Genomic DNA, 24,955 nt, shown 5'->3' with positions numbered 1-24,955 from the left:
AGGGGGAGGCAAATGAGTATGAATTGAGACTAGGGGGTGGGGTACAGTGAATGACGATTAATTGAAACTGGTGGTTGGGGACAGCAAATAATGATTAATTGAGGCTGGGGGATAGGGTACAGCAAAATGGTGATGAATTGAGACTGGGGCTGGGGACAGCAACGATCCCGCTAACGATCTCGTTATGTGTGACAGCGACCAACGATCAGGCCCCTGCTGGGAGATCGTTGGTCGTTGGGGAATGATCAGGACCATTTTTTGGTCGCTGATCACCCGCTGTCATCGCTGGATCTACGTGTGTGACGCCGATCCAGCGATGTGTTCAATTGTAACCAGGGTAAATATCGGGTTACTAAGCGCAGAGCCGCGCTTAGTAACCCGATATTTACCCTGGTTACCATTGTAAAAGTTAAAACAAAAAACAGTGCATACTCACATTCTGTGTCAGCGCCGGCCGTAAAGCAGAGCACACGCTGTTACTGCCGGCGCTGACAAGTCAGTGCAGGGAAGCTCTCGGCAGCAGCGCGTGCATTAGCAGCGCTCTTGCCGAAAGCAGTTTTAACCCTGTGGACACCGGCGGGGGACGTGACAGACATCAGAATGTGAGTATGTAGTGGTTTTTTTTTTACTTTTACAATGGTAACCAGGGTAAATATCGGGTTACTAAGCGCGGCCCTGCACTTAGTAACCCGATGTTTACCCTGGTTACCCGGGTGCTGCAAGGGGACTTCGGCATTGTTGAAGACAGTTTCAACAATGCCAAAGTCGTTCCCCTAATCGTTGGTCGCTGGAGAGAGCTGTCTGTGTGAGCCTTGGTAAGCCTGCAGCGCTGTAAGTCAGATCACTGATCTGACAGAGTGCTGTGCAAACTTTCAGATCAGTGATCTGTGATGTCCCTCCCTGGGGCAAAGTCAAAAAGTTAAAAAAAAAAATTCCACATGTATGAAAAAAATATATATATATTATTCCCATAAATATATTTCTTTATCTAAATAAAAAACAAAACAATAAAATTACACATATTTAGTATCGCCGCGTCCGTAACGACCCAATCTATAAAACTGTCCCACTAGTTAACCCCTTCAGTGAACACCGTAAGAAAAAAAAAAAAAAACGAGGCAAAAAACAAAGCTTTATTATCATACCGCCGAACAAAAACTGGAATAACACGCGATCAAAAAGACAGATATAAGTAACCATGATGCCACTGAAAACATCATTTTGTCCCGCAAAAAACGAGCCACCATACAGCATCATCAGCAAAAAATAAAAAAGTTATAGTCCTGAGAATAAAGCGATGCCAAAATAATTATTTTTTCTATAAAATAGTTTTTATCGTATAAAAGCGCCAAAACATAAAAAAAATGATATAAATGGGGTATCGCTGTAAACGTACTGACCCGAAGAATAAAACTGCTTTATCCATTTTACCAAATGCGGAATGGTATAAACGCCTCCCCCAAAAGAAATTCATGAATAGCTGGTTTTTGGTTATTCTGCCTCACAAAAATCGGAATAAAAAGTGATCAAAAACTGTCACGTGTCAGAAAATGTTACCAATAAAAATGTCAACTTATCCCGCAAAAAACAAGACCTCACATGACTCTATGGACCAAAATATGGAAAAATTATAGGTCTCAAAATGTGGAGACGCAAAAACTTTTTGCTATAAAAAGCGTCTTTTAGTGTGTGACAGCTGCCAATCATACAAATCCGGTATAAAAAACGCTATAAAAGTAAATTAAACCCCCCTTCATCACCTCCTTAGTTAGGGAAAAATAATAAAATTAAAAAAAATGTATTTATTTCCATTTTCCCGTTAGGGCTAGGGTTATGGTTAGGGCTAGGGTAAGGGCTATGGCTAGGGTTAGGGTTAGGGCTAGGGCTAGGGTTAGGGTTAGGGCTAGGGTTAGGGTTGGGGCTAGGGTTGGAGCTAAAGTCAGGGTTAACATTGGGGCTAATGTTAGGGTTAGGGTTGGGGCTAAAATTAGAGTTAGGGTTGGGGCTAAAGTTAGGGTTAGGGTTGGGGCTAAAGTTAGGGTTAGGGTTTGGATTACATTTACGGTTGGGATGACGGTTTGGATTAGAGTTAGGGGTGTGTCAGGGTTAGGGGTGTGGTTAGGGTTACTGTTGGGATTATGGTTAGGGGTATGTTTGGATTAGGGTTTCAGTTAGAATTGGGGGTTTCCACTGTTTAGGCATATCTGAGGCTTCCCAAACACGGCATGGCGTCTGATCTCAATTCCAGTCAATTCTGCGTTGAAAAAGTAAAACAGTGCTCCTTCCCTTCCGAGCTCTCCCGTGCGCCCAAACATGGGTTTACCCCCACATATGGGGTATCAGCGTACTCGGGACAAATTGGACAACAACTTTTGGGGTCCAAGTTCTCTTGTTACCCTTGGGAAAATAAAAATTTGGGTGGGCTAAAAATCATTTTTGTGTGAAAATGTTTTATTTTATTTTCACGGCTCTGCGTTATAAACTGTAGTGAAACACTTGGGGGTTCAAAGTTCTCACAACACATCTAGATTAGTTCCTTGGGAGGTCTAGTTTCCAATATAGGGTCACTTGTAGGGGGTTTCTACTGTTTGGGTACATCAGGGGCTCTGCAAATGCAACGTGACGCCTGCAGACCAATCCATCTAAGTCTGCATTCCAAATGGCGCTCCTTCCCTTCCGAACTCTGCAATGCACCCAAACAGTGGTTCCCCCCATATGTGGGGTATCAGTGTACACCAGGACAAATTGTACAACAACTTTTGGGGTCCAATTTATCCTGTTACCCTTGTTAAAATACAAAACTGGGGGCTAAAATATCATTTTTGTGAAAAAAAAAAAGAATTTTTATTTTCACAGCTCTGCGTTATAAACTGTAGTGAAACACTTGGGTGTTCAAAGTTCTCACAACACATCTAAATAAGTTCCTTGGGAGGTCTAGTTTCCAATATGGGGTCACTTGTGGGGGTTTCTACTGTTTGGGTACATCAGGGGCTCTGCAAATGCAATGTGACGCCTGCAGACCAATCCATCTAAGTCTGCATTCCAAATGGCGCTCCTTCCCTTCTGAGCTCTGCCATGCGCCCAAACAATGGTTCCCCCCACATATGGGGTATCAGCGTACTCAGGACAAATTGTACAACAACTTTTGGGGTCCAATTTATCCTGTTACCCTTGGGAAAATTCAAAACTGGGGGCTAAAAAAATCATTTTTGTGAAGAAAAAAAAAGAATTTTTATTTTCACGGCTCTGCATTATAAACTGTAGTGAAACACTTGGGGGTTCAAAGCTCTCAAAACACATATAGATAAGTTCCTTAGGGGGTCTACTTTCCAAAATGGTGTCACTTGTGTGGGGTTTCAATGTTTAGGCACATCAGGGGCTCTCCAAACGCAACATGGCGTCCCATGTTAATTCCAGTCAATTTTGCATTGAAAAGTCAAATGGCGCTCCTTCCTTTCTAAGCTCTGCTATGCGCCCAAACAGTGGTTTACCCCCATATATGGGGTATCGGCGTACTCAGGACAAATTGCACAACAACTTTTGTGGTCTAATTTCTTCTCTTACCCTCGGGAAAATAAAAAATTGGGGGCGAAAAGATCATTTTTGTGAAAAAATATGATTTTTTATTTTTACGGCTCTGCATTATAAACTTCTGTGAAACACTTGGTGGGTCAAAGTGCTCACCACACATCTAGATAAGTTCCTTAGGGGGTCTACTTTCCAAAATGGTCTCACTTCCCTCCCTATGGGAGGTGGAGCCGCATATTCATCACTGTAATGGGCGGCACCACGTGACCGCTCATACAGGAGAAGCTGCGGCAAGGAGAGGAAGCAGCGAGGGAGCAGGGTAAGTATTTTATTAACAGCGGGGGGGCGCACAGGGGGTGGGAGGGGGTTGGGGACAGGGATCTTTTTTTAAACACCCCAAAAAAAAAAAAAAGATTTTTCATATCTTCTCTCCAGCGAACGCTGCTGGAGAGAAGAAATGAATGGCGGCTTCAGCACCATGCTGGGGGGACAGCGCTTACTGTAGCGCTGTCTCCTGCACGGCACACGGACTTCACACGGACAGCATCCGTGTGCGGTACGTGTTTTACATGAACCCATTGACTTTAATGGGTCCGTGTAATACGTGCGCTCCCACGAACACTGACATGTCTCCGTGTTTTTCAAACGGACACACGGTCCGTGAAAACACACTGACATGTGCAGAGACACATTGATTTTAATGTGTCTACGTGAGTCAGTGTCTTCGGTATGTGAGGAAACTGTAACCTCACATACCGGAGCCACTGACGTGTGAAACCGGCCTTAGGGTTTGTTTCCACGTTCAGGAAACGCAGCGTTTTTCCGCAGCGTCCAGATGTTACAGCATAGTGGAGGGGATTTAATGAAATCCCGTCTCCACTATGCAGGAAAAAACGCATGCGTCATTGCAGCGAAAACGCACATGCGGCGCGTTTTTTCAGAACTCAGCATGTTGTTACAATGAGCAAAACACGCAAGAACACCGCAGGTGACCTGCCAGTGACCTCAGGTTCAGATTTGGTCAGGATTTTACCTGCATAAAATCCTGACCAAATCCTGAAGCAAGCCTGAACGTGGACACATACCCTTATGCGTTTCTTGTAAATAGTTGTGGGCAAATATGTTGAAAAGCAAAGCAGAATGCTCTATCGTCATATTCTATATGTTTCTCATCACATGTTTTTAAATAGTATGATTTGCAGGTTAGTGATAATTTTGCTGGTAATATGCCTGGTGGTCTTCAGTAATTTAGGGATTAATATTTAATTATTAATCCTGAAACTATCTATTACTTATATCGACCTCAGTCTTAAATGTGCCTGCAGTTAAAGCCTCATTCACACATCAGTATTTTTGCATCAGTTTTGTAAAGCAAAGACAGAAGGTAAAGCAAATAGGGTCTCACCTAGACAGCAGCATAGATCATTGTTTAGCCTCAGCATGCCTGACACTCACTGGTGATTCACCAGCTCTCACCACACACCTAAAGTAATTCAACAGCCTTTTATAGGAACTGCAAAATCTGGATTGGAAGTATGGGAGGGATCATTCCCACCTAAGAGGGACCATTCCCACCCAGGCTCTTTAGGCGCTCATAGATCCTGGACCCAAAATCCAGTCCCAATTGAAGACCTCTTCAGAAACCTATCGTTGCTAAATCCTTTTTTTCCCAGAACTTACATAACTGAGGCCAGCCACTTTGATGACATATACCTGTCATTCAGGGCTAAACCTCTTGGGTCCCTATAATGTTTATATGACCAAACCAGGAGTGGAACTTACAGAGATAAACTATAATTGTGACTCTGAGTCACTTCTCATTGACAAGCAGTGAGTCGGGATAGTCCAGGAGTCCAAGGTCAATAACCAGGAGGTCAAAGGGACAAGACAAAGGCATAGTCAATTAAAGGTCTGAGGTCAAAATACTGGGAGGATAGCAGTTCAGAGAAAAAGGATTAGACAAATGGATAGTTAGAACATGTTCGAAGATCAGGCAGTGATAAGAAGCAAAGCACTAGGCACAGGGAAAACAATCCCCTCAGAGCTGAAGCTACAAGTAGCTATCTGGGACTGCCAGCTCAGTTAAATAACTGAGCAATCAAGGGAACAGGGAGCATCTGGTGAGAGCTCAGCACCTCCCAGTCTCAGATTGGACGGCCGAGCTGCCAATAAAAACACAGACATCTCAGCACGTCCCTGCACCAGACTGAACAACTGAGCTGTCAATCACTGCATAGACAGCTAAGCACGCCCCTGCACCAGACTGGACGGCTGAGCTGTAAATAACCACAAAGACATCTCTGCATGCCCCTGCATCAGACTGGACAACTGAACTGTCAAGCACTGCACAGACAGCTCAGCACACCCCTGCTGCAGACTGGATGACTGAGCTGTCAATCACTACACAGACAGCTCAGCATGCCTGTGCACCAGACTGGATGACTAAGCTGTCAATCACTGCCTCCTAAGACACACTGATTGTTGGAATCATTACAATAATTTAAAGATTGACACCTATTCTGGGTTTTGGAGACACTCCTGGTTTTGGCATACAAATACAAATGAAATACTGATGCAAAAACACTTTTGTGTGAATGTGGCCTAATGGTCACAAATTTCCATATATTAATAGATATGCTAATGCCTAGATTTCTGTCAATCACTGGTATGAGAGCAAGGAATGCAAGTAAAGGACTCATGAATAAGATGCACACTCCAAAAGCAGGGTTTTTTTTTTAATAAAAATGTACCTATAGTTTATTTTTAGGATCTGCTGAAGCTGGCGCCATTGCATCCATTCTATATTGAGATTTTTATTTATTGTACATCTCCATTTCTGTTCCTGGTGCAGTGTATAATATATGTGAATATTCAGAAAGGAGCACTCATTATTCAGTAATGTCATATTCTAAGTAGTGTATAACTTTTTCTACTTTTATGATTAGGATCCCTGGCTAGTTCCATCTTTGACCCACACCTTGCACTGGTAGGGGCATCTGGGGGAGTCTATGCCTTAATTGGAGGTTACTTCATGAACATCATAGTGGTAAGTTGGTTTAATTTACTATGACAGGGTCTTATATCAATAAATGTACAGTGGGGTGAGATGAGAGAGGCCTGTAATTGACATCAAAGGGGGACCACAACTATGAGCGTAAAAATGAGAAAGCAAATCAAGAAAATCACCTTGTCTGATTTGGCAAGATTTAGTTTGCAAATTATGGTGGAAATAAGTATTTGGTCTTTAACAAAAGTTCATCTCAATATTTTGTTATATATCCTTTGTTGGCAATGACAGAGGTCAAATGTTTTCTGTAAGTCTTCACAAGGTTGGCACACACTGTTGGTGGTATGTTGGTCCATTCCTCCATGCAGCTCTCCTCTAGAGCAGTGATGTTTTGGGCCTGTCACTGGGCAACACAGACTTTCAACTCGCTTCAAAGGTTTTTTATGGGGTTGAGATATGGAGACTGGCTAGGCCATTCCAGGATCTTCATATGCTTCTTACGAAGCCACTCCTTCATTGACCTTGCGGTGTGCTTGGGATCATTATCATGCTGAAAGACCCCTCCACGTTTCATCTTTAATGACCTTGCTGATGGAAGGAGGTTTGCACTCAAAATCTCACGATACATGGCCCCATTCATTCTTTCATGTACACGGATCAGTCGTCCTGGTCCCTATGCTGAGAAACAGCCCCAAAGCATGATGTTGCCCCCCCCATGCTTCACAGTAGGTATGGTGTTCTTTGGATGCAACTCAGTATTTTGTCTCCTCCAAACACAATGAGTTTTGTTTCTACCAAACAGTTATAGTTTGGTTTCATCAGACCATATGACATTCTTTCAATACTCTTCTGGATAATCCAAATGCTCTCTAGCAAACTTCAGATGGGCCCGGACATGTACTGGCTTAAGCAGGGGGACATGTCCAGCACTGCAGGATCTGAGTCCCTGGAGGCATAGTGTGTTACTAATGGTAGACTTTGATACGGTGGTCCCTGCTCTATGCCGGTCATTCTCTAGGTCCCCCCGTGTGGTTCTGGGATTTTTGCTCACCGTTCTTGTGATCATTTTGACCCCATGGGGAGATCTTGCCTGGAGCCCCAGATCGAAGGAGATTATCAGTGGTCTTGCATGTCTTCCATTTTCTTATTATTGCTCCCACAGTTGATTTTATCACACCAAGCTGCTTGCCTATTGCAGATTCAGTCTTCCAAGCCTGGTGCAGAGCTACAATTTTGTTTCTGGTGTCCTTCGACAGCTCTTTGGTCTTCACCATAGTGGAGTTTGGAGTGTGACTGTTTGTGGTTGTGGACAGGTGTCTTTCATACTAATAACAAGTTCAAACAGGTGCCTTGACTACAGGTAATGAGTGGAGGACAGAAGAGCCTCTTAAAGAAGATGTTACAGGACTGGGAGAGCCAGAAATCTTGCATGTTTTTAGGTGACCAAATACTTATTTTCCACCATAATTTGCTGAATAAATCTTGCGAAATCAGACAAGGTAATGTTCTGTATTTGTTTTCTCATTTTAACTCTGTGGTCTACCTATGATGTCAATTACAGGTCTCTCTCTTCTTTTTAAGTGGGAGAACTTGTACAATTGGTGGCTGACTAAATACTTTTTTCCCCCACTGTATATTATATATTAACTTTTCAGATGTTATTGTGCGGCTACAGACTAATATTACAAACAAAGCTGAATGTTGGAAATATTTATATATACTTTATACACCCTCTTTGAATTTTATGGTTTTACATTGTATGACATAATAGAAATTATCTGCTCCATAGAAGAACTTAAAATTATGTAAAAACAACCTCAAATGAAAATTACATTGTCATTATTTTTCAAAAAGGAGGTCAAATTGAGAAGCAGTGTGAACAAAAATATGTACAATATCGGACTTAAAGGGAATCTGTCAGCAAGTGTTTGTTACTTCATCTGATAATAGCCTGATATAAAGAAAAGAAAAGTTGAATCCAAGGATGTATCCCTTACCGTATTTTTCGAACTATAAGACACACTGGACCATAAGACACACCTAGGTTATATAGCCGGAAATTGAAGCAAAAAATGTGGTCAATTCTGTACTAATATCCCCTATCCTGGTATATATGATCTCCTCATCCCCATCCTGGTATGCATAGCTCCCTCATCCCTATCCTGGTATATATGGCCCCCTCATCCCTATCCTGGCATGCATGGCCCCCTCATACCAACCCTGGTATGCATGGCCTCCTCATCCCTATCCTGGCATGCATGGCCTCCTCATCCCTACCCTGGTATGCATGGCCCCCTCATCCCTATCCTGGTATGCATGGCCCCCCTCACCTCTATCCTGGTATGCGTGGCCACCCTCATCCCTATCCTGGTACAGTGTGTGAAGTCTAAGTGCAACACGAAAGGAAGAGGGGAAGGAAACCCAAACGCTAGGGAAAGGGGAAGTGGAGACAATTAGGCAGATCTAATAGCACCCTGCCTCTCCTACCGTTCTCATATTGGTTCCTCACCAATCGTCGAGCAGGAACCTAAGCCCTGCATATCCCTAGAGCTAGGCCCTGAAAAGGGAAGGGGGAGATAAGCACTGGTAAGTCCCCACTGTACTCTAAACAGAAGAAGGGAGACAAATAGGGGGAGAGCACACCAGCTCTTTATGGAGGAAAAAGCCTGTAGGGCAGCATCCGACCATTTGGAAAAATTAGACCACCTTCCTTGTCATGTCAGCAAGGGGTTTCAAAACTACAGAATAATTTTGGAAGAATTTCCGGTAAAAATTAGTAAAGCCTAGAAAATTTTGTAGAGCCTTCAGTTTCTCAGGATGGTCCCAATCACGGACAGCATGGACCTTGTCCAGATCCATTCGAAAACCCGAAGATGACAACAGGCACCCCCCAAAAAACTGTACCTCCTGGACGGATGGCAAAAACACATTTTTCTAGTTTCACATAGCTTGTTATCCCTTATTATTTGCAACACCTGTTTAACATGACCCTGATGTGTCTCAATATCTGCTAAGTAAACCAAAATATCGTCCAGATAGACTACCATGAACCTGCCCACCAAATGATGGAAAATATAATTCATGAAATGTTGGAAAACTGCAGGTGCATTGGTCAGTCCGAAAGCCACAACCAGACTTTCGAAATGACCCTCAGGGGTATGGCACGCCCAATAAAATGTCCATTTTTTCACAAAAAATACACTCCCTTCTTTTTGTGAATCTCCGGGAAAATGTATGATGCAGAGGCACCCCCTAACTGCATGGGTTCCTCCACCTTCTCCCGAACTTGTTCACCGCTAGACCACTCCCCTGGCAAAGGGGCAATACCCCGAAAAAGAGGCTCCGGAGAAGGCGGTCTTACCCACCTATCCCAAAGGTGTCTATCAACAAGGAATAGCCAATGACATAGCAGCCTTAAAGGACTCAGGGGTTTCCTACACTGCCAAAGCATCCTTCAACCTTTCAGTTAAGCCCTGAAGAAATTGGCTTCTGAGAGCCAGGTCATTCCATTTTGTATCAGTTGCCCATCTGCGGAATTCGGAGCTATACGTCTCCACTGACCGATTTCCCTGCTGAAGGTGACACAACCTGGACTCAGCCAAGGATAATTGGTCGGGATCATCATAGATAAGGCCTAGAGCCCAAAAAAATCCCTCCACAGACTGGAGACAAACCAAATCCTGCAGCAAAGCGAACGCACAGGATTGAGGATCTCCTTGCAGCAGAGAGATCACAATACCAACTTGTTGCTCCTCAGGGAAAGGGGAGTATAATAGACCTAATAGCACCCTGCCTCTCCTACCATTCCCATATTGGTTCCACCCCAATCGCTGAGCAGGAACCTAAGCCTGTATATTTCTAGAGCTAGGTCCTGAATAGGGAAAGGCAGGGCTGCTACTAGAAATTTCAGGGCCCCATACTGGCAAAATTTCCAGGGCTCCCTTGAGACTCCGCCCAGGCTCCACCCCAGCCCCGCCTCCATGCTCCACCCCTCAAACTGTCCACAGTCCCACCACTCTTTCTTGGAAAAACTCCACTTCTAACCTATCACACATTAACAGACCGCCATCACTTCATCCAGCCAGGACTCGTCTCTGCAGGAAATAACACCGTTATCTCGAGTTCCACTTGCAGAACACATTACTTAATTTTCCCAACTTCTACATTACACCACATGAAGAAGGCGACATAGTATCACTCTACACAGTAATAGGACCGCCCCCCCATTTAGAACAGTATACTCCAAAAATAAAATAAATACATCACTGCAGTAATAATATCCCTTAATTAGCCCCTATGGTAATAATATTCGCCATCCTAGCCCCCGTGTGTCTCATTCCTGGCATCAGCCATATGTTCTCCCATCCTGCCCTAATGAGTATCCATCCTGCCCCATATGATCTCCCCATCCTGCCCCATCTGTCTCCATCATATCCATCCTGCCCCATGATCCTGCCCCATCTGTCTCCAATCCTGCCTCCAGTGTCTCCAATCATGCCCATATCACCATTCTGCCCCGTCTCCAATCATGCCCCCTGTGTCTTAATTCTGCCCCATCTGTCTCCAGTCATGCCCCAGTGTTTCCAGTCATGCCGCCATGTCTGTCATCCTGCCCCCTGTGTCTCCAATCATGCCCCGTTTCTCCATTCTGCCCCTGTGTCCAGCAATCTGCCCCTGTGTCCAGCAATCTGCCCCTGTGTCCAGCAATCTGCCCCCCCTGTGTCCAGCAATCTGCCCCCCCTGTGTCCAGCTTTTTGCCCCCCCTGTGTCCAGCTTTCTGCCCCCCTGTGTCCAGCTTTCTACCCTCCCTGTGTCCAGCTTTCTGCCCCCCCGTGTCAAGCTTTCTGCCCCCCCTGTGTCCAGCAATCTGCCCGTGTCCAGCAATCTGCGCGTGTCCAGCTTTCTGCCCCCCCTGTGTCCAGCTTTCTGCCCCCGTGTCCAGCTTTCTGCCCTTGTGTCCAGCTTTCTGCCCCTGTGTCCAGCTTTCTGCCCCTATGTCCAGCTTTCTGCCCCTGTGTCCAGCAATCTGCCCCTGTGTCCAGCTTTCTGCCCCTGTGTCCAGCTTTCTGCCCCTGTGTCCAGCTTTCTGCCCTTGTGTCCAGCTTTCTGCCCCTGTGCCCAGCTTTCTGCCCCTGTGTCCAGCTTTCTGCCCCTGTGTGCAGCTTTCTGTCCGTGTCCAGCTTTCTGCCCCTGTGTCCAGCTTTCTGCCCCTGTGTGCAACTTTCTGCCCGTGTCCAGCGTTCTGCCCATGTCCAGCGTTCTGCCTCTGTGCGCAGCTTTCTGCCCCTGTGCCCAGCTTTCTGCCCCTGTGCCCAGCTTTCTGCCCCCCCTGTGTCCAGCGTTCTGCCCCTGTGCGCAGCTTTCTGCCCCTGTGCCCAGCTTTCTGCCCCTGTGCCCAGCTTTCTGCCCCCTGTGTCCTGCTTTCTGCCCCCGTGTCCAGCTTTCTCCCCCCCTGTGTCCAGCTTTCTGCTCCCCCTGTGTCCAGCTTTCTGCCCCCCCGTGTCCAGCTTTCTGTCCCTGTGTCCAGCGTTTTGCCCCTGTGTCCAGCTTTCTGCCCCTGTGTGCAGCTTCTGCCCCTGTGTCCAGCTTTCTGCCCCTGTGTGCAGCTTTCTGCCCGTGTCCAGCTTTCTGCCCCTGTGTGCAACTTTCTGCCCCTGTGTGCAACTTTCTGCCCGTGTCCAGCGTTCTGCCCCTGTGCGCAGCTTTCTGCCCCTGTGCACAGCTTTCTGCCCCTGTGCCCAGCTTTCTGCCCCCCCTGTGTCCAGCGTTCTGCCCCTATGCGCAGCTTTCTGCCCTTGTGTCCAGCTTTCTGCCCCTGTGTGCAGCTTTCTGCCCCTGTGTCCAGCTTTCTGCCCCTGTGTCCAGCTTTCTGCCCCTGTGTCCAGCGTTCTGCCCGTGCCCAGCGTTCTGCCCGTGTCCAGCGTTCTGCCCCTGTGCGCAGGTTTCTGCCCCTGTGCCCAGCTTTCTGCCCCTGTGCCCAGCTTTCTGCCCCCCCTGTGTCCAGCGTTCTGCCCCTGTGCGCAGCTTTCTGCCCCTGTGCCCAGCTTTCTGCCCCTTCTGTGTCCAGCTTTCTGCCCCCCCCTGTGTCCAGCATTCTGCCCCCCCCTGTGTCCAGCTTTCTGCCCCCCCCTGTGTCCAGCTTTCTGCCCACCCTGTGTCCAGCTTTCTGCCCCCCCTGTGTCCAGCTTTCTGCCCCCCCTGTGTCCAGCTTTCTGCCCCCCCTGTGTCCAGCTTTCTGTCCCCGTGTCCAGCTTTCTGCCCCCCCTGTGTCCAGCTTTCTGCCCCCCCTGTGTCCAGCTTTCTGCCCCCCCCTGTGTCCAGCTTTCTGCCCCCCTGTGTCCAGTTCTGCTCCCCCCCTGTGTCGAGCTCTCTGCCCCCCCTGTGTCCAGCTTTCTGCCCCCATGTGTCCAGTTCTGCCCCCCCTGTGTCCAGCTTTCTGCCCCCCTGTGTCCAGCTTTCTGCCCCCCCTGTGTCCAGCTTTCTGCCCCCCGTGTCCAGCTTTCTGCCCCCCATGTCCAGCTTTCTGCCCCCCCGTGTCCAGCTTTCTGCCTCCCCCCTGTGTCCAGCTTTCTGCCCCCCCCGTGTCCAGCTTTCTGCCCCCCGTGTCCAGCTTTCTGCCCCCCCTGTGTCCAGCTTTCTGCCCCCCCCTGTGTCCAGCTTTCTGCCCCCCCTGTGTCCAGCTTTCTGCAACCCTGTGTCCAGCTTTCTGCCCCCCCCCCCCCGTGTCCATGCTTTCTGCCCCCCGTGTCCAGCTTTCTGCCCCCCCTGTGTCCAGCTTTCTGCCCCCCCTGTGTCCAGCTTTACTGCCCTGGGCCCCCCCGGATCGCCGCTCTCAATAAAAAATAAAAAAAAAACAAGTTCTGCTTACCTGCCACGCTCCTGCTCTCTCCACGCAGCTGAAGTGTGCACTCGCCGGTGACTGACAATGACGTCAGACGCCAGCGACCTGCACGCTGCGGCTGTCGGCTGTTAACTATTGACGTGCGGGCGCGGGCCCGCACGTCAATAGCGTTAAACAGCTGCAGCGCCGGCCGCCGCTAAGGGCCCGGTTCAGCCTGCGGCTGCCGGTAGGGGTCCGGTGAGCAGATAAGACGGGGCCCGGTGCGGGCCCCCTCTGCTCACCGGGCCCCATACGCCAGTCACGGCTGTAATGCCCTGATGGCGGCCCTGGGGAAGGGGGTGATAAGCACTGGTCAGTCCCCACTGTTCTCTAAAGAGAAGAAGGGAGACAAACAGGGGGAAGAAACTTATGTTGAGTAGACTCAGATAGGTAACACCAAACATCCTCCAACAGCGCCAGAGAGGAAGCAAGCTGACTGCTATAACTCCAAGTCTTCACAAGGGGAAAATGTGAATACCACCGGTGGCTCCCTGAAGCAAACTGGGTGTCTATAAACACCCAGGTCCAGGTGTGTCAGTTAGAGCCGGAAGGAGGTTGCCACTGGGTCCAAAAGTCAGAAGAATTAAGAAGGCGCCATCTTTATCCTGGTTTGATTGGGCATGGAATGCAGTCAATATTCATTTCGGTTTAGCAGCAGGCATAGGAGTTGGCCTCAGCCTCCGGCTCCTGCCTCCTGTGACCCGCTGCTCTGCCGCTGCCTCACCTCCTCACCACAGCCAGAGCAGGTACATCTGAACTATAAGACGCACGCTGCATTTTCCTACACATTTTGGAGGAAAAAAGTGCATCTTATAGTCCAAAAAATGCGGTAGATTACTGAGTGTAGCTGTTTTGACACAATCAGAGCTCTTTAAATTTAGAATGAAGCAGAGCTGAGAAAGTTAATCCCGCCCACAGCAGGATCTCCATGTACAAAGTTCATAGACAGTGAGGTGCTTAGTTGCCGGACTAGTCCGGCAATGTTAATCTTTCAGTGATAAATCTGTTGTAAATTCTGCTCTTGGGCTCCCTCCATTGGTTATGAGTGGTAGTGCTGCTGTCTTTGGATCGCAGCATTTATCAGGTGTGTTCACTTATTGCAATTTGGACTGGGCTATTTAGTCTTCCTTGATCCTTTAGTCAGTGCCAGTTGTCCATTGTTTTTGGAGGATTCACATCCATACCTGGTCTCTCCTGTTTTGCTGTTCATTTCAACAAAGATAAGTTCTGGCTTTGTTTTTGCTGTCCACAGGCTGTGGACCTTATAGTTCAGTGCATTTTCATGTTTTGTCTTGTCCAGCTTTGTCTGTGAAGGATTTTTTTGCAGCCAAGCTGTGTCTCTGGAGATGCAGATTTACCCTCCATGTCTTTAGTCAGATGTGGAGATTTGTATTTTCTGTGGTGGATATTTTCTAGTGTTTTAATACTGACCGCATAGTACTCTGTCCTATTCTTTCTTTTTAGCTAGAATGGCCTCCTTTGCTAAATCCTGATTTCAGTCTGCGTATGTCATTTCCCTCTCCTCTCACAGTCAATATTTGTGGGGGGCTGTCTATCCTTTGGGGATTTTCTCTGAGGCAAGATAGTTTTCCCGTTTCTATCTTTAGGGGAAGTTAGTTTTTAGGTTGTGTCGAGGTGTCTAGGGAGTGTTAGGTACATCCCACGGCTACTTCTAGTTGCGGTGCTAAGTTCAGGGTCTGCGGTCAGTACAGGTACCACCTTCTCCAGAGTACGTCTCATGCTGCTCCTAGGCCACCAGATCATAACATAAATCCTTCACAGTTAGTAAACAACGGCACACACTTTTGACAAGTGAGTCAGTGACACATCCCTGAAATCTGTGTGTCAGCCTCTATCTCCTGCTGTCTTCAGATTACGTAGCAAAATCCTGATAACAGATACCTTTTAAGGGAAAAGGATCATGTTCACAAACACTGCAGATATAGGGTTGATCTGCAGGGTAATAAAGTTCCAATGCTTTCCGCACTCCATACTGAAAGTACTTGGAGAAAACTTTATTATTCCCTGGGGCCACCAGCTTTCAGCTATCAAGGCATGTCTGAAGTGCTTACATCTGTGCAGAGCTGTCAATCAAAGTGTTCGCGCATGCTGCCACTTAGGCCGGGGACACACACAACGTATAAAAAAACGGACCGTTTTTGACGGACGAGAATCGCACAAATGTTACCAAAACATTGATCCGTGTGCAGTGCGAGGATGCGATTTTCTCGCATCAAATGACATCCGTGTGACATCCGTATGGCATCCGTATGGCGAGATTTTCTCGCAGGCTTGCAAAATGGACATATAACGGATTTTCCACCTGAAAAAATTTAAATCATCAGCAAGAACATTATTTAATGGCCCTAAACACAGGTGCCACACACCAATCTATGCAGTAGAGTCCCTGCTTGTGTTGGTGCACTTCGGATTGATGAGCAACATGTCTGATCTACTGACTTTTAACACCACAGAGCGTGTGCTTTACAACTGGGTACTTTCCCAACGTTTTGGCCAGCCATACCCAGTTATTGTAGATCCGAGGAGGCGGAGACGGATGTGGGTACATCCACTTATAAAGCAACGGATCAATAAAGGCCATTTCAGCCGTCTGTATGCTGCTCTGAGGTCAAATCCTGACAAGTTCTTCAACTATTGTCGGATGAGGATTCAAACCTTTGATATTTTGTTGGATATTTTGCGACCAGGGATAACAAAGAAGGACACCAGGATGCGCAAATATATTTCAGCAGAGGAGCGCCTTATCCTTACCTTACGGTATGTTTAAATACTCTTTGTCCCAAATTTTTTAACACTTTAATGTTTTTCCCCCTCATTCAAAGTAGCTAATTAAATGTTTAGGTAACTTCAACATCATTTGGCCTTCTTAGATAATATTTAATTTTGCCAAAGATGAAAGCCATCGCATGTCCTTAATGATTTATTAAGCATGCCATTTTAGAATAAATTTTTGTTGTTGCAAATATAACACTGTATTGTGTTCACTTTATATTTATAAAGAATACTCTCTTTTCTTTTAGCTTCCTTGCCACTGGCCTATCATATGCGGCACTGCATTTAGAGTTTCTACTGGGCAAATCTACAATTTCTGGTATTGTGCGGGATACATGCACGGAAATCTGGAGAAGACTCCATCAAGAGGTGATGCCTGAACCCAAAATGGCAAACTGGTTAAATATTGCTCAAGGATTTCAGGACACCTGCCAGTTTCCGCACTGTATTGGGGCACTTGACGGAAAGCACATCCGTGTGCGTAAGCCGCCAGGTTCAGGGACCCAATTCTATAATTATAAACAGTTTTTCTCTGTAGTGCTGTTGGCCCTAGTCGACAGCAACTACAGGTTTATAATTGTAGATATTGGGGCCTATGGGAGAACTGGAGACTCTAGAGTCTTCAGTTCTTCCATTATGGGTCGGCGGCTGTGCAACAATGAATTGGATCTCCCACCCCCAAGTCACATACCAGGTGCTAATTTGGATGCGGTGCCTTACATGATGGTAGCAGATGAGGCGTTTCAATTATCAAGGAACGTCATGAGGCCCTATCCACGAAGAGGCCTGGACTACCGGCGCAGAATTTTTAATTTGCGTCTTTCCCGTGCCCGCCGTCTGGTCGAGTGTTCATTCGGCATTCTCAGTGCAAAATGGCGGGTACTTCAGTCAGCAATCCAACTGAGTGAAGGCAATGTAAATGGCATGATAAAAGCATGTGTTGTTCTTCACAACTTTACAAGATACCATGATTGCCCATCATCTGCTGCTGGTGAAGTTGATTCTGCAAATACTGTCTTGACAACAACACGTGTTCTTCCTTCACGTCGTCAGCCCTCTGGCCTAAAAGTTCGTGATGTTTTAACAAATTATTTTGTGTCACCAGAGGGATCGACTGTTTGGCAAGACAATGCTGTTTTGCAGTAAAGTTAAGTTAGATTGTAAGTTAATAAATACCCTAATTTTCAATTGTGTATTATGTATCTCAACCAGAAATTAGCTAAGTGTGTGAAGTTGACAAATCATGTATGTAGTTTGACCAATACATAACACTCCGATTTTTGAACAAATTTTTATTGCTCATAGTATATATATACATATTCTCAGCATATGTAATTAGAGCCATATGAGCAAGACAGATTTCCATGCCAAGGAAAAATAAAACTTAGGCCATACAACAGCCAAAATGACAGGCCAACAAAATGGAAACAAAATTACAGGTTCTGGTAGGTTGGTGGGTGGTGATGGTGATGGCGGGTGTCCAGCATGTGCAGAACTTTGCCTGGATGGTTGACCAACCAGACTGTCAACCTGTGTTAGTGTTGATCTAAATTGAGGTTGTTGTGGCAAGTTCCGATCATGTGTCTGACTTAACACTTGATGTTGAGGGTAGAAGGGCATCAAGTCCTGGGTACCGGCTTGTCCCATTTGGTCAGACCCCCCAATATGGCCATGTCGAGCAGACACATGTTGGGACCAGCCTCCAAACATGTGTCTGTTCAAGTGGTCATATTGGGCAGTTGCAGGATAATCATAAATTGCCCTGTTTTGGGGTTGTTGGGTGCTTTGGGCATGTTGATGTTGTGGAGCTATAGGTTGCGGGGGCGGTGCTGCGACAGTTTGTGATTGGTCCTGTGGAAGGTCTTGCACCGCAAGAAGGTTGGTAGCTGACATTTGCCACCGTTCAACATAATTAAAAATATCAGTGGGGTTGTTTGGGGGTGTGGCTGCATCTATCAATATTTGGATACAACCTCTGGTCCGCAGCCTGAGCGAGCGTGGAATGGGCCGTAAATAGCGGGCAAGACTGCAAAAGTAAGCATCCTCCCCATCGTCATGGGCAGCTCTGGACAAATAGTCCAACACCCCTGTATCCACTTGCCTCCTGGTGCCAATGTTCGAAACCACCCTTCTGCGCTGACCACGGATTGGTCTGGTATTAGGCTGTGGTGAGGTATCCAGAGCCAAGGTTGGACTGCTGCTCTGGGCTCCTTCCACCACCTCTGGATTTGCCTCCTGTGTGGCAGAAGATGCTGCTGGGTGTGGTGGTGGTGGTTGGTTGCTGCCTGTTGTTTGCCCAGATGGTCCAGCCATTTCTGTCTCTTCACCAACAGGGTCAATCACCAACTCAGAGTCAGATGCAGTCTCCCTTTCTGTCAGATTTGACTCTGTTCTGTATTTCACAAAAGATTTTTATTTAGACAAAAAACATACATATTCACGTAATAAGATGTGTCACATTTTTTGAGTCATGCATGCACTTACGGTCTGAGCTCCATCACCGGTGCCAGAAAATTAAGGCGATCAAAATAAAGGTATTTCCTTTTTTTGGTCGCTGCATCACCACTCCGCCCAGAAAGTTGTCGTTCACGCCGGTATTGGTCCCGGCAACTCCGCCAGCGTCTAGTGACATCATTGACTGCAAAGATACAACATTTTTGGTATATAAAAATCACGCACATAACTCAAACAGGGTTTGCAATCACACACGGGCCCAGGAGCCGAGGGGGACATAAAATTCCTTGGGGAATATATTAAAGGACAATAGCTATTAAAGTTCATCCAAATTTGTGTGTCTTGGTAATGTTTTTGCATATTCAACCAAGAGCATGGATCATTTACTTCAATCATAAACACACCACATATGATGTGTTCATGCTTATTTTTATCATGAACCCAATATAAAAACCCATTTTTGCATAAAGGATGGTACTTACAAATTTCTTGCTGAACCTCTTGAGGTCGATCATCAAAATCGGGGAACATATGGCGACATATTGACCTCCATGCTGCGTCTTTACGTGCACGGTCCGCATAATGTGCGTCGCGTTGGTCCCATAATTCGGGTCTATCATGGACCAGAGCAATGAGCATCTCCACATTTATGTGCCTGGCCATGCTGCTACACAGTACACTCCGTGGAGGCGTGCTTCCTGGTTTGCAATCCAGCGTGGGCCAGAAATTAGCATGCCAAAGCTTCCTGATAATGGATGATTCAATTTCCTGTCACCTGGAGAAGTCTTCCGTATTTCTCGCAATGCACACGCATGGTCCGTATGTAATCCGATTTTTTCTCGCACCCATAGACTTGCATTGGCGATTCTCGGCCGAGATACGCTGACTATCGCAGCATGCTGCGATTTCACTCGGATCCGGAATACGGCCGAGAAAATATCGGATGATGGGAGCTGCCCCATAGATTAACATTGGGACGAGTGCTATGCGATTTTTTAGCACATTGCACTCGTCCATATTACGGTCTAGTGTGACCCCGGCCTTAGAGTGTTGTACTGAGCAGTTAATGAAGCGGCTCCTTGCATGCTTCTATGACTTAAAGACGGCTCTTGGGAGGAACAAATTTCATGTCCTCCTGGCTTTCAGTAGTGTGACCAGACAGCATAGTAACTCTGTTAACCTGCTTAATAACCCCATATCTGCAGGTTAGTAGCATTCAGAGACGTGGGTTCCCTTTTCATGTATAGTCCTGGCTATCTATCACAATCAAACCATTGCTTTCATTTTTAATTCTGCCCTGGGAAACTTCAGATGAATCTAAACTGTTTTCAAGCACAAGGTCCAATGAAATATCAGAAGAATGTTTGTCTTTGATGACTTATAACATGAATAATTGCTGGAAGGGCGAGCAGAATTAAGAAAATCTTTTGTTTAATTCCACAGAATTTCAAAGAAATGGTACCATTGTTTGGAATTTTTAGGATTTTTTGCATTGCTTTAATAGGTAAGTCCTCCTTAAAATGTCCATATTGAATGACTGATTTGCCATATTATTTTCCATTATTGACTGTGCGACGCCCACCAGGGCCGTGGGGTACTTGGAACCAGGTCAGACAGTTCTTTGGGGAAGTCACGGGGCCGTGCAATTGCGTCTCCCGCCAGGGCTGTGGGGTACTCGGTGCCGGGTCTTGTGTTCACAGGGGAATTTCACGGTGGCGACCCGGTCCGTGGCCCAGGGTGCCCATGTAAAAGAGAAAGGTCTTTAAAGGGAATAAAGTTTATGTTCCTGACGTCACCTGTGGTATTCGTGAACATCAACAGTCGCACTCAAGAAAGATATCTTCAGAGTATTGTTAGCCAAACACGTGGTTTTTTTATTTTGAAAAAACACCAAAAATAGAAATAGAAATATCACCGCAGTGTTGTAAGGTAAAGTTTCGACCCTCTGGGTCTTTCTCAAACCTTACTTATAGCAATAGATACGGAGAGGAGGGCAGAAATCCCTGGAGAGGTGCAGGAGTCCCGTTAGGGGCTGTCAGTTAGTAGCTTCTGGTGTCTGCGGTGGTGGTGGTGACACACCACCACCGCAGACACCAGAAGCTACTAACTGATAGCCCCTAACGGGACTCCTGCACCTCTCCAGGGATTTCTGCCCTCCTCTCCGTATCTACTGCTATAAGTAAAGGTACCTTCACACTCAGCAACTTTACAACGAGAACGACAACGATCCGTGACGTTGCAGCGTCCTGGATAGCGATCTCGTTGTGTTTGACACGCAGCAGCGATCTGGATCCTGCTGTGATATCGCTGGTCAGAGCTAGAAGTCCAGAACTTTATTTGGTCGTCAGATCAGCGTGTATCGTTGTGTTTGACAGCAAAAGCAACGATGCCTGCAATGATTTACATGGAGCTAACGACCTGTGACGACCTGTGAGAACGATAAGTGAGTCACCGCTACCTCACTGGATCGCTCCTGCATCGTTCTGGAGCTGCTGTGTTTGATATCTCTACAGCGACCTAAACAGCGACGCTCCAGCGATCTGCTCGTCTATATCGCTGCAGCGTTGCTGAGTGTGAAGGTACCTTAAAGGCCCCGTCACACATAGCGACGCTGCAGCAATACCGACAACGATCCGGATCGCTGCAGCGTCGCTATTTGGTCGCTGGAGAGCTGTCACACAGACAGCTCTCCAGCGACCAACGATCCCGAGGTCCCCGGTAACCAGGGTAAACATCGGGTAACTAAGCGCAGGGCCGCGCTTAGTAACCCGATGTTTACCCTGGTTACCATCGTTAAAGTAAAAAAACAAACGCTACATACTTACCTATCGCTGTCTGTCCTCGGCGCTCTGCTTCTCTGGTCTGGCTGTGAGCACAGCGGCCGGAAAGCAGAGCGGTGACGTCACCGCTCTGCTTTCCGGCTGCCCGGCGCTCACAGCCAGACCAGAGAAGCAGAGCGCCGAGGACAGACAGCGATAGGTAAGTATGTAGCGTTTGTTTTTTTACTTTAACGATGGTAACCAGGGTAAACATCGGGTTACTAAGCGCGGCCCTGCGCTTAGTTACCCGATGTTTACCCTGGTTACCAGCGAAGACATCGCTGAATCGGTGTCACACACGCCGATTCAGCGATGTCTACGGGGAGTCCAGCGACGAAATAAAGTTCTGGACTTTCTTCCCCGTCCAGCGACAGCACAGCAGGGGCCTGATCGCTGCTGCCTGTCACACTGGACGATATCGCTAGCGAGGACGCTGCAACGTCACGGATAGCTAGCGATATCGTCTAGTGTGACGGTACCTTAAGGTTTGAGAAAGACCCAGAGGGTCGAAACGTTACCTTACAACACTGCGGTGATATTTCTATTTCTATTTTTGGTGTTTTTTCAAAATAAAAAAACCACGTGTTTGGCTAACAATACTCTGAAGATATCTTTCTTGAGTGCGACTGTTGATGTTCATGTCTACATTTTGGAGGATTCCTCCATGTTCAGTTTGCACCAGTATTAGCGAGAGTGCACGTCTTGTTCTTTACTACCTGTGGTATTCGGTCAGTGGGAACTGACGCTGCTTTAAGGGGTTCCCTGGGGCGGTGTATTATGGCAGCTAGATGGTATAACTTCCCACAGGTGAAATAGATCCCCAGGGCTTCCCAGTGTGTAGATGGTAGAAAGGTGAGAGGTGCAGTAAGGAATGAGGACACAGGTTTGCAGTCTCTTTACCTCGCTTACTGAAGACTTCAGCAGCTACAGTCCAGGGCACTGGATCACAGGACAGGTAAGGTCCGGTCAGTTTGGAGGCAAGTCCAGAGCCCCTTATCCAGGTGGAGAATAGAAGCCTTCCTTTGCACTGTAGTGGTGAAGTCCCTTACTGCTAGAAGCATCACATAAGGTCCTCACAGATGTTATCTCTCTGTCCCCCGGATAGGAAGGACATAACCCATATGACTGGTGACTTGAGCCTGTTTATTGGGTCTCTTAGATGACCCGGGTCTGAAGGGTGTCACCATGCCTCCTGGGTGTTGGGTCGGACAGGGAACTTGAAGTTCAGCTGTCCTGCCGGTCTCTGATGTAAGGCATAGAGGTCCTGACAACCTTGGTGTTCCGGCTACTGGATTTCTGCCCCTCAGAAGGAGGCAGCCTGCTCGGGGTTGGTCCCCTTCTGGTATCCTCTCCTGTGCTTCCTCTCCTGCACACTCACTGCAATCAATTTGGCTTTCTAAAATGTCTCTTTCCGGGAGCTGCAGCTCTGTGTCATGCACAGCTCCGTAAACCCTCTGTCCTCAGACTGATGTCTGGAACGCACTAACTTTCCCTACAGACTACCAGTTATATATATATGGTGAGTCAACTAGTAAATAGGATCCATAGCTCCCCTGGTGGCCTGGAGTGTAAATGTATTGCATGTTTGTGGTACCTGGTTATAGTTATCCTTTCTTGCCTCCAAACGTAGCATCACTCTCCCCAGGAGGAAAGCAACGCTACTGTGACGACCAGGACCCTGGGGTGCTACACAATAAAAATAAAAATGATGAAAAGAGGAAAAGTTATATGGGATTGATTTGTGACGCCTCCCGTGGTGTTCGGCAAGGGTTGGCCGATGCTGCAGTTCAGGTCCAATGGTGCTGATTGTGACACAGCAAAGATGTTACAGCTCTCCACGGATAGAGCGGGGCCCCAGGGCACAATTTGCTGATGGTAACTGTTGTAGTATTGGGTAGGTGACGCAGTAAATAATTCTGAGGACACAGCAGGGTGCAGTCTTCACACTTTACTCACAGTCTCTTGGTTACAATCCGCAGCCGGGTGCTGTGTCCTCCGGGTCTGTGGTCCTACCAGCTCTCGGGTAGTTTGGGTGCATTTTTCTGGGACCCCCTTCATGTGTACCTTCCAGGTCATCTCTCTGCGCTGGCCCTTGTCTTCCTGTCCTGCGATTTACACAGTGTTCCAAGCCAGTAGCCTCAGGTCCTGTTAGGCGACATACTCTTGGTCCCCTTGACCCTATGTGGCTGCCTTTTTAGCAAATGTATGTAGATTTGGCTGTGGCACATACAGATACCACAGCCTTCGGTTTGCTAGCTGAGTCCTGCAGTCTCTCCACTAGTCTGGGGCCAGTCCCCCACTATGACCTGATCCTTCTACCCGACTATTGTTTGCGTGGATTCGGGCACCAAGGGTCATCACTTCCTTGGCCCCTAGGACCTCGTCTCTCTGGAGCTTCTCTCAGACACCTCCGTACTCCTCTCTCTCTCTCTCCTTACTAACTGACTCCTCCTCCCATTTCCATGACAACACTTCACTGTCACTCTACCTCATCTACCCACACCCTCTACCTAGTTCCCTCTCCAGCCTGAGATGGGGCCCTCCCGAAATAGGGTCTGCCCAGATCCCCTGGCCTGGAGTGGTGTGGGGATAAACCACAATAAAAATAAAAATGATGAAAAGGGGAAAAGTTATATGGGATTGATTTGTGACGCCTCCTGTGGTGTTCGGCAAGGGTTGGCCGATGCTGCGGTTCAGGTCCAATGGTGCTGATTGTGACACAGCAAAGATGTTACAGCTCTCCACGGATAGAGCGGGGCCCCAGGGCAGAATTTGTTGATGGTAACTGTTGTAGTATTGGGTAGGTGACGCAGTAAATAATTCTGAGGACACAGCAGGGTGCAGTCTTCACACTTTACTCACAGTCTCTTGGTTACAATCTGCAGCCGAGTGCTGTGTCCTCCGGGTCTGTGGTCCAGCCAGCTCTCGGGTAGTTTGGGTGCATTTTTCCGGGACCCCCTTCATGTGTACCTTCCAGGTCATCTCTCTGCGCTGGCCCTTGTCTTCCTGTCCTGCGATTTACACAGTGTTCCAAGCCAGTAGCCTCAGGTCCTGTTAGGTGACATACTCTTGGTCCCCTTGACCCTATGTGGCTGCCTTTTTAGCAAATGTATGTAGATTTGGCTGTGGCACATACAGATACCACAGCCTTCGGTTTGCTAGCTGAGTCCTGCAGTCTCTCCACTAGTCTGGGGCCAGTCCACCACTATGACCTGATCCTTCTACCCGACTATTGTTTGCGTGGATTCGGGCACCAAGGGTCATCACTTCCCTGGCCCCTAGGACCTCGTCTCTCTAGAGCTTCTCTCAGACACCTCCGTACTCCTCTCTCTCTCTCCTTACTAACTGACTCCTCCTCCCATTTCCATGACAACACTTCACTGTCACTCTACCTCATCCACCCACACCCTCTATCTAGTTCCCTCTCCAGCCTGAGATGGGGTCCTCCCGAAATAGGGTCCGCCCAGATCCCCT

At 47.3% G+C, this 24,955-nt stretch overlaps 2 protein-coding genes across 2 annotated transcripts in view; both read left to right on the top strand.

The window, feature by feature from the left end:
• The window catches only part of RHBDL2 (rhomboid like 2), an 83,147-nt gene that overhangs the window by 21,054 nt on the left and 37,138 nt on the right, over positions 1 to 24,955 (top strand). The window contains exons 5-6 of the mRNA XM_069757120.1: positions 6,474 to 6,574; positions 20,106 to 20,166. Coding sequence (XP_069613221.1) covers positions 6,474 to 6,574; positions 20,106 to 20,166 — 162 coding nt within the window. The remainder of the gene's footprint in view (positions 1 to 6,473; positions 6,575 to 20,105; positions 20,167 to 24,955) is intronic.
• LOC138671477 (uncharacterized) lies at positions 15,977 to 17,354 on the top strand. The gene is made up of 2 exons (XM_069759654.1): positions 15,977 to 16,193; positions 16,457 to 17,354. The coding sequence occupies exons 1-2, from the start codon at positions 16,078 to 16,080 to the stop codon at positions 17,352 to 17,354; spliced, it is 1,014 nt and encodes a 337-aa protein (XP_069615755.1). The 5' UTR covers positions 15,977 to 16,077.

The sequence above is a fragment of the Ranitomeya imitator genome, chromosome 3 (genome assembly GCF_032444005.1).
Source record: "Ranitomeya imitator isolate aRanImi1 chromosome 3, aRanImi1.pri, whole genome shotgun sequence".
NCBI classification, from domain to species: domain Eukaryota; kingdom Metazoa; phylum Chordata; class Amphibia; order Anura; family Dendrobatidae; genus Ranitomeya; species Ranitomeya imitator.
Note: the sequence above shows the minus strand (reverse complement) of the source record. Positions and strands in the feature narration are given on the sequence as shown.